Source organism: Coptis chinensis, chromosome 2 (assembly GCF_015680905.1).
Source record: "Coptis chinensis isolate HL-2020 chromosome 2, ASM1568090v1, whole genome shotgun sequence".
In the NCBI taxonomy this organism is placed as follows: Eukaryota; Viridiplantae; Streptophyta; class Magnoliopsida; order Ranunculales; family Ranunculaceae; genus Coptis; species Coptis chinensis.
The window spans coordinates 8093773-8102697 of record NC_141457.1 but is presented as its reverse complement, the minus strand read 5'-3'; the positions used below and the strand labels follow the sequence as shown (position 1 = coordinate 8102697).

General features: G+C 39.0%; 1 protein-coding gene across 2 annotated transcripts; it reads right to left on the bottom strand.

Moving 5' to 3' along the window:
* Positions 1 to 1666: 1666 nt before the first annotated feature.
* Positions 1667 to 7234, bottom strand: LOC147514682 (proline-rich receptor-like protein kinase PERK15). 2 transcript variants are annotated; one of them, XM_086584630.1, is made up of 9 exons: positions 7038 to 7234; positions 5320 to 6125; positions 3626 to 4174; positions 3333 to 3419; positions 3191 to 3261; positions 3032 to 3108; positions 2764 to 2911; positions 2427 to 2588; positions 1667 to 2294 (listed from the first exon to the last, which is right to left on the bottom strand). In XM_086584630.1, the coding sequence occupies exons 2-9, from the start codon at positions 6020 to 6022 to the stop codon at positions 2073 to 2075; spliced, it is 2019 nt and encodes a 672-aa protein (XP_086440756.1). In that variant the 5' UTR covers positions 6023 to 6125; positions 7038 to 7234; the 3' UTR covers positions 1667 to 2072. The 2 variants fall into 2 exon arrangements, with proteins under 2 accessions (XP_086440756.1, XP_086440762.1); XM_086584636.1 differs by lacking the exon at positions 7038 to 7234 and adding an exon at positions 6661 to 6885.
* Between the last annotated feature and the right edge of the window lie 1691 nt (positions 7235 to 8925).

The following is an 8925-nucleotide window of genomic DNA, read 5'->3' as shown; positions in this document are numbered from 1 at the left end:
AATGTAGCTGACTGATCGATGGTATTTTATACATCATTAAGATGCTCAGACATTGAAAAACCTTGTTTGTACTTCGAGTTAGCAAAGTTCTTAATGAGTAACACTTTATTGCCTGCAGACTTCCTCTCATAGAGGTCTTCCAATTTCTTCCACAAGCTAAAAGCGGTAGTCTCTTGGGATACATGGTGAAAGACATTATCGCCAATCTACTGTCGAATATACCCAATAATTTTTCTATCAAGTATCTTCCAATTTGCATAAGATACTTTTGTCGATTTTACTCCTCTATTCTTAATGGGTTGTGCTAAGTTCTTGCAATAAAGCAAGTCTTCCATCTTGGCTTTTCAAATAGTGTAGTTACCTCTATTTAGACTAGTCATGCGAGTGTTTATAGAGTGATCCATCTCAACAAACTATTTTAACTCAAACTTTCTCTTAGGAATTTTATCAAACACCTTCCGAGCAAAGTTTGGAACAACAATCTTTGTGATTAATTTAACCACGACTCTTATACCACTTGTTGGGGAAAACGATACCAATCGATTCTCACTAAGATAGCTTGCCCTTGGACAATCTACTACTCCAATAAAAAATCTAAACTTTCACTACAACCAACAACCATATGGAATTAACTATCACAAATAAGCAATAACAATGTAAAGTAACTTACCACAATGAGACACAAGATGTAATGTAGTTTAGCTAATGATGTCTACTTCCACAAGAGCAAATCCTTTTATAAGTATGGGAAAGAAGATTACAATCACTCCTCTTAAGTCTCTCCAATTTACTAGATCTCTCTTCTCTCCTTACAAACTTTTTCTCTTTGCAAGGGTTTTCTCTCAATTTTTGTTGCTCTCAAAATTAGGTTTCTCTTTAAGACTTATATTAGGAAAAGACCTAACTTCTTATTTATACTCTTCTGAAATTTAGTAGAAACCCGAAATTCCAAACTTACTGTGTAAAGGTTAGGGCATGTGCGCCCCTTGGGCAAGGCCAATTAGAGTGCGTGCACACCTCTTTCTATCCCACCTTCCAATAACTTGTCTTGCAAAAAAAGGTGAAAAAAAACTATCTTTTTTTTCCAGGCAAGGGGGCGTGCACCCCTTGGGACAGGCATATGAGGGCGCGCGCGCCCTCTTTTTGACCAAATGAACAATATTGATGTTTCGCCTGCTGGAGATCTTGTTTTAAGACTATAGTGTGTGCCCCTTCTCCAAGGCAAATTAGGGGGCGTGCACCCCTTCACTTCCACTAACAGGTCAGTACCAATTCATGTAACATGGTGAGGGACTACACCCAATATTATGATGTATATGGAACTGTCGAAATGAAAGTCGGTTTGATGGTCGCCAACCTAATACAAGACGTACTCTGCATTCGTTTAATGCACTAGTTTCGAATGTTCTTAATTATTGGACTACAGATGCAATGAATTAGTTTCACTCAAGAACTCTTCTTCCAGTATTTTGGAGTTTTCCAATGAATAGATGGACAAAAGTAAATATAGATGGGTCTTCGTTTGGTAATCCTGGTCCCAGTGGAGCTGGTTGTTTATTTCGATGGGATGATGGTTCTTTCATTTGTGCAGGGTCACACACCTGTGCAATGAAACACACCCTCGATTACCATTCACGATGGATGATTATGAACTAGAATAAAAGTACCCCAATGAATTTGTATGATTTAACAACATCTATGACATTCTCTTGCAATATTTTTTACAAGGTACCCAAATCTAAAGAAAGGCATAGGGAAAAATTAAAAGGATTCCCATACCTTCCATGCCAAATTCAGAAACATAACCCAAACAACTTAATACAATAGAGACAAGTTTGTCTCATACATACTAAATAGATATAGATAATACAAACCAATAGAAATAAACTCACATCCCAACTTAGCACTCCACATTTTAGTCCTAAAAAACAATTGAATTGAAGTACGTCCATATCTTTGTCAACAGTATGTATGGTAAATGAAACAATTTTGAACATCTCAAGCCCTTTTGATTAGGGTGATCTAGTGACAAGCCTACGGCTCCCACCATGATTCATTTCTCGTGAGTTCGGTTATGGTGATCTACTGCTCGAGGAGGATTTGCGTCCAAATTCACCTGTGTGTGCGCCATACTCACTGCTTGGATATTCTTGGCTATTCAGTGCTAAGCTCCTAAACTTCTTCATGTCTGCGTTATATGAGGCAGTGTCATAGTCCGAGCTTCCACTTGTTCCAGCTTGTACACTCTCATTCAGAGCGTCCAATGATGCGTCACCTTCCAGTATCCGAACAATCTGCATGACACAAATTGTGAGCTTGAAGAATCTAGCTAATGAGAATTAGTATTTCTTTTTTGATGATTAATGAGTGGAAATTCGTATCAATGCATTTGATATTGTTGAGTAATGCTTAGATGGAGTTCAAACCTGGCTCATTTTGGGACGCCTCCTTGCAGAATGACGAACACTAGCAGATGCACAGGCCACCATTCTTGCCATCTCGCTGGGGTTGAAATTGTTATTCAAGTGTGGATCAGCTAACCCTTCATAGTTTCCATCCTCTTGTGCACGGGTTAGAAGTGGTCGAGCCTATTTCGAAAATGAAAATTATAATTAATTAACAAATTAAGGGACTGCAACGTACATTCAGATAAAACTCTCAAGTTTGGTTGCTCTATATATATATATATATATATATTTTCGATAATATTGGTTGCTCTATAAGAAAACAAATAACTAGTACGAAGGTTATGAAGGCACAAACCCAATCAACTAAGCTGTCTTCCATGTACGAATCAGTAGTGTCCACAGGACATCGCCCAGTTATTAATTCCAAGAGCATAATACCGTAAGAGAAAACATCAGATTTTTCAGTCAGCTTGCCGCTGGCAGCGTATTCAGGAGCCAAATACCTGCATTCATCGAAATAAAATCCCACAATGCAACCAAGTTACCAATTCAAAGAAATTGCGATTTAGGCCTCTAGCGCTAGCTAGTCATCATGTTATGGAATTGAACTACATTTTTCTTACCCAAAGGTGCCCATTACGCGCGTAGAAACGTGTGTGTTAGTGTCAGCAGAGAGCTTAGCCAATCCAAAGTCAGCCACCTGCATCAATTTAATTACAAGTAAATGAGCCATGAAAGATACAAAGGAAGTGATTGAAATCATTGAATTGTACTATGCGCACCATGGCTTCCCAGTTGTCATCAAGGAGAATGTTTGCTGCTTTAATATCACGATGGATAATACGAGGATGGCCTGAGGCGAACAAATTACCAACATTTTAGGGGAGAGAGAGAGAGAGAGAGAGAGTTTTGCAAAACACTTACAATCTTCATGAAGGTACGCAAGCCCCTTAGCAGAACCCAATGCAATAGTGATCCTTTTATGCCATTCCATTGTTGGTCGTCCCTTTCCTGCATCCCACAAGTTAACCATGATTATGGGTATCCTTGTTATGTTGTTTTATTGACAAAATTGGAACCACAACGAGATATATGAGAAAAAAAACTGATAAAGTTGAATTGGAACATATTCATCGTAGGCCTAATGAGCATTATTATACCAACAAAGGAAATTTCTATGATAACTAGTGGATCAGTAAGGACTGAACAGAACATACCATGGAGATGATATTCCAGATTATTATTGGGAACAAACTCATAAATCAACATTCGCTGCCCACCAGCAATGCAATACCCAACAAGCGACACTAGGTGACGGTGATGGACACGACTAATGATCTCGACTTCTGCCTGGAACTCCCTTTCACCTTGCCCACTACCTGATTTGAGGCTCTTCACTGCAATAATCTTACCATTAGGCAACACCCCCTTGTGCACGTATCCAAACCCACCTTGACCCAATAAGTTGGCCTGTGAAAATCCATTTGTTGCATGTGCTAGCTCTTCGTAGCTGAAGGAGCTCTTGTTGAAGCCTAAAGCAAGGTTTGGAGACGGTGGTGGTAGAACTGGATGACGCTGGCCACCTGAGAAGTTGGAACTTATTTCACTACTACTCATCATAGGCGGAGGCGGAGGTGGTGGATGAAGCCATCCGCCACCAGGTGGTCCACTTGGGCCAGAAGATGGAGGCATCTTCATGACGTGGTCCATCGGACCGTTCTGCCAACTCTGCTGTTGTGAGGAATTGTAATAGCCACTCGCTGCGCCTGCAATAAGTTGTTTTCAAAACAGCTAATAAAATGTTTGTAGCAGTAACTCTTGAATTGTGATTAAAGGAAACGTTAAGTTTATCGAAACACGTTGGTTAAGATATTCTGCATTATTCCATTGCGGCGACGTCTCAACGATTATCCAGAGATTAATTAGAGCTTTCCTCGACATATAACCAATTACTGGTTGCTCACGACAACCTTATTAGCAGTTCTACCCAGGTTTAACCCTTATTACATTCTCATTGGATATGCCTGATAATGTGCTTGGATTGAATGTAGTTTGATAAGTTTGTTGGAAAAAATCTAAGTGGGAATAGAAAGTGGTCCCATATAGAAAAATGATATACTTTATTAATTCAATTGAGTTGGTCTAGTGGTACATATTTGAAACCCAAGTTGGATGTGGAGGGTTCAAACTCACTCCCAAAGAAATAGACATAGGTATATATTATATATTTGATGGCCTATGATTGGCTTTGGGCTTGATTTGTGGGATTCAGTTTTTGAAATTCATTTTTGGTAGTTATTGACTCTAGAAAATTCGAATTTCTTTTATATGTTAGTAAAGAGGTTACTAGGCAGTTACTTCTTTTCTAAAACAGCCATAATTTTTTTTTTCAAACTTGTCTTGGAGAGACATACTTAAAGAGACAAAGTGACTCTTTTAATAGACATGGGGACTGTTTGAAGAGACACTCCGTTTTTATTTAAATTATTGTCATCTTCATTCCAAAAGACTTGAAAATCATCATCATCTTTTCTCCTAACTGATTTTATGAAGTTTTCCATTGATAGTACAAAAATCCTTTAAAAGGTTCACTAGGGCTTCCAAGTTGTGGCGCTACGTTTTCAAGGTAACTGATTGTTGTATCCTGGAAAGACGACACTTGAAGAACTGTGAGCACTTGGACAGGAGTGAAATTCGTCTTTAGGACATTCTATTTGCAATCCTCAATCATCAAGAATAATTTATTTTATTGTTATTTGTTATATTCTGTAAAACATCATATTCTCTATTCATATTGTTATCTATAAAGTTTTGCTTTGTTCAATTTTTCCATATTGTTGAAGAGTGTGGTTCCAACAAAGTTTTCATCTAACATGCAATTTGGCATTATGGTAATGGTAGATATACGTACCTTTGGGTCCTGGAGCAGTGTCCATATAGTAGTGCCTAGGATCATTTCTTCGTTTCTTTTTCTTGGAGCACGAAATGATGACAATCATAATAATAATTAACGCCAACACCCCTGCACTCACTCCGATTGCAACCTTGTGATCATTGAAGAATCTTTCGGAGTCAGATTGTGAGGAGCCCCTAGTTGGTGGAGGCCCTAATGCTTCAGAAGATGGCGATGATGATTTTGGACTGTGTGGTGGAGGCGGTGGAGGTGGCGGTGGAGGTGGACTAGGACTATCATCATTATTTGAAGATGGAGGAGGAGGTGACTTGGAGGAATTATTTTTTGATGGGGGAGAGTTATTCCCATTATTATTTGATGGGGGTGAATTAGAACCATTGTTATTTGATGGAGGTGAGTTAGAACCATTATTATTTGATGGGGGTGAGTTAGAACCATTGTTTGATTGCTGGGGTGGTGGAGGAGATGAATCTTTATCTGATGGAGGTGGTGGAGAAGAATTATCCGACTTCGGTGGGGGTGGTGAGTCGTCTGATGATGGTGGCGGTGGTGACTGGTCCGATGAGGGTGGCGATGGTGAAGATGAGTTATTAGACTTTGGAGGCGGTGGTGAATTATCTGATGGTGGGCTTGATGAATCTGAAGGTGGCGGTGGTGAAGATGAATTGTCGGACGGAGCAGTCACAGGGGGCGAACTCATTTGGTATTGAATTACCGGCGTCTTAGCTTATAGCCTTTAAACTTGCCGGAACTCCCCTCCCGTCTGCAACTGCTCGCCTAACTTAGCCCTCAATAGAACAACCCTGAAATTATTTCAAGAAAGAAATGGTTGAGTACGTAAGAACATGAATCAAATAAGTACACAAAGTAATCGCCCAAATTTGGCTGGAACTGTTACAAGCCAATAATGATCGGGAACAAATAAATGGTTACGTCTGTATCATGAAAGTCTGTTAAAAACAAGTACGTGAAGGTATTCGTTCATGGGATCATGAAAGGTAAGAGTAATGCAATAATATGAAACTCGTATTGGTTTCTAAATGGTTTTGATATCACCCTGAAACAGAAGCTGCATGAATCCATGCCTTCTCCTGTTCGCCAGGACAGATTTAGTGATAGCAATCAATATGTGTATATAGGTAATAATTTACGTGCAAAGATCAACTGCACCAAAGAGCTCCACAGTAAAATAATGTTTGGACGCAACACAAACTACTCCACAAACCAAAATTGTTTTGATGGCAAATCAACCGCGAACAAAGTGTAGGCATGTAAATAAATTGGCCATACATATAAGATCAAGTATATAATCAATCTGTTTCCTGTTGTTGGTCCTACCTTTAAAATAGTGACAATAACACGCGCTTTACACAACACTAATCCCAGAAACAATCAAACTGGCTGGACCTTTGATCAATATGCAGGGGTAATGGTAAACCGCTGCATCGTGAAAATCATTCGAAGGCTAGAACAGAATAAGATGTATGATCTACATGGGGATTAGAGACAATGTATCTTGCTCTCAAGACATATTCAACGCACATTCAACACTTGCATTCCATCAAAAAAGATTTTACAACAAATTTGTATACATAAATGAGTAAATTAAGAACATGCTTCCTATTTTCTGGGATATGAACTTGTTGAAGACAAAAAGATGATATTGGATAAAGATAGAGAGAAATGGGAGAGAAAAAGAAGAGAGAGAAAAATACCTTAGGTATTAAGAAGAAAGGCAAGATATTGGAGGGAGGGGCAGCAGGTGATGTATTGTGATGATAGGGGAGTTTGTTTTGCCCCCAATCACCTCCTCCAAAGGAGGGAATATTCCCAAATTCTATTTTTAATTCGGTTGTGTCTACTCATGTCTTCTCATAAGTCCATAAAATTCGCCAATTTTTTTTTTACCAATACAATGTGTATACAGCTTTGTCTCTTTGCTTTCTTGTTTTTCCCTTGTTAGCATTGCCACCTCTAATTTTAATTCCAGTTTGTTAATCCTTTTACCTATTCCTGGCCTAACAATTCATACCCTTCACGTAGATCATGGCCTAACAAGTGTCAATGGCTTCCACCTACATCGCTTGCCTAGACAACTATATGCCTATAATACCAGCCTCAGAATTAACAAAATAAGATTCAGTAGCTGTCGAAAAACTAGCGGTTCATCTCAGGCATCTAGTAACTTGCGCCCAATGCATGCTTTTTTTTTTCAAAAATGCAAGCGGTATATTTTCTATTAATGATGTATAAAAGGTTACAAATTTAATCAATCTCTGACATACATGTCAATTGGGACCCTCTCTGGCAGACTAACTGCTCACTCACTCATTGTCTTACATGTACTCTTCCGTCCCTATCATCCTTCATTATCATTTCCAATCTCTCCTATAGTGCATCCTGCATTACCTTTTCGGGAGGCCAAGTAATCACCCGCTCTGTTGGCCTCCCTAAAAACATGGACTACTTGCACTTGGTGAAGTTGTTGCATCAATTCCCAGACTTCTAACACTTCGTTTCTACCGTCCATGGTATTGGAGTTATCCCTCACATAAGGAAAAAAGAAAAACAGGTATCGTTCGTGCTCAGGGCACGCCCGCGCCCTTACTGTGAAAAAGAGCACGCTCAGATTGGCCTGCGCCCTTGCCGTGAAAAAGAAGATAGATTTTTTTCAGCCTCCCACGAAACATGTTTACTGGAGTTTGGAAACTAGAAAAATAAGAGGATGTGTGTGTGCTCAGATTGGCCTTGCCAAGAGCGCGCCCGCGCTCATGCCTAAACATGTCGGGTTCTGATTTTTCTGTAGAAAACACAAAATTTCGCAGATGCGCCAAAATTTCAGATTACTATAAAAACAAAAGTTAGGTTTTGGAAAACCAAGTCTTGAATAGAAACCCAATTTTGTGAGAAACCAAAATTGAGAGGAAACCCTTGCAAAGAGAAAAAACTTGTAAGAAGAGAAGAGTGATCTAGTAAGCTTGGAGAGACTTGAGAGGAGTGATTGTAATCTTCCTTCCCACACTTATAAAAAGATTAGCTCTTGTAGTATCATTGGCCGAACCACGGTACATCTTTGTGTTGTGGTATGTTTTACTTTCTCTATATTTCTATTGCTTGTTTGAATTGTGATAGTTATATCCATAGGTTAGGATGTGGTTGTTGGTTGTAGTTAAAGTTTAGATTTTTTAGATTAGAGTAGTAGATTGTCCAAGTACAAGCTATCTTAGTGGGGATTGGTATCGTTTTCCCCAACAAGTGGTATCAGAGCTGTGGTTAGATTAATCACAGAAGATAGTTATCCAAATGTTGTCCAGAAGGTGTTTGATAAAATTCCTGAGAGGAGGTTTGAGTTGCTTGTTGAGATGGACAATTTTATAAACACTCGCATGACTAGTCTGAATAGAGGTAACTACACTATTTGGAAAACCAAGATGGAAGACTCTATTGCAAGGACTTGGCACAATGACACGCGCTCTTTTTGTGTGTGGAGAATGAGATGGTATATATAATGTGTCGTTGAACAAAACAGAAGCATATCAAAACCTAATTATCCCTCAATGAGTAAAAGATGAGTAGGATATCGTTCCACTTTTAAGTGTATAT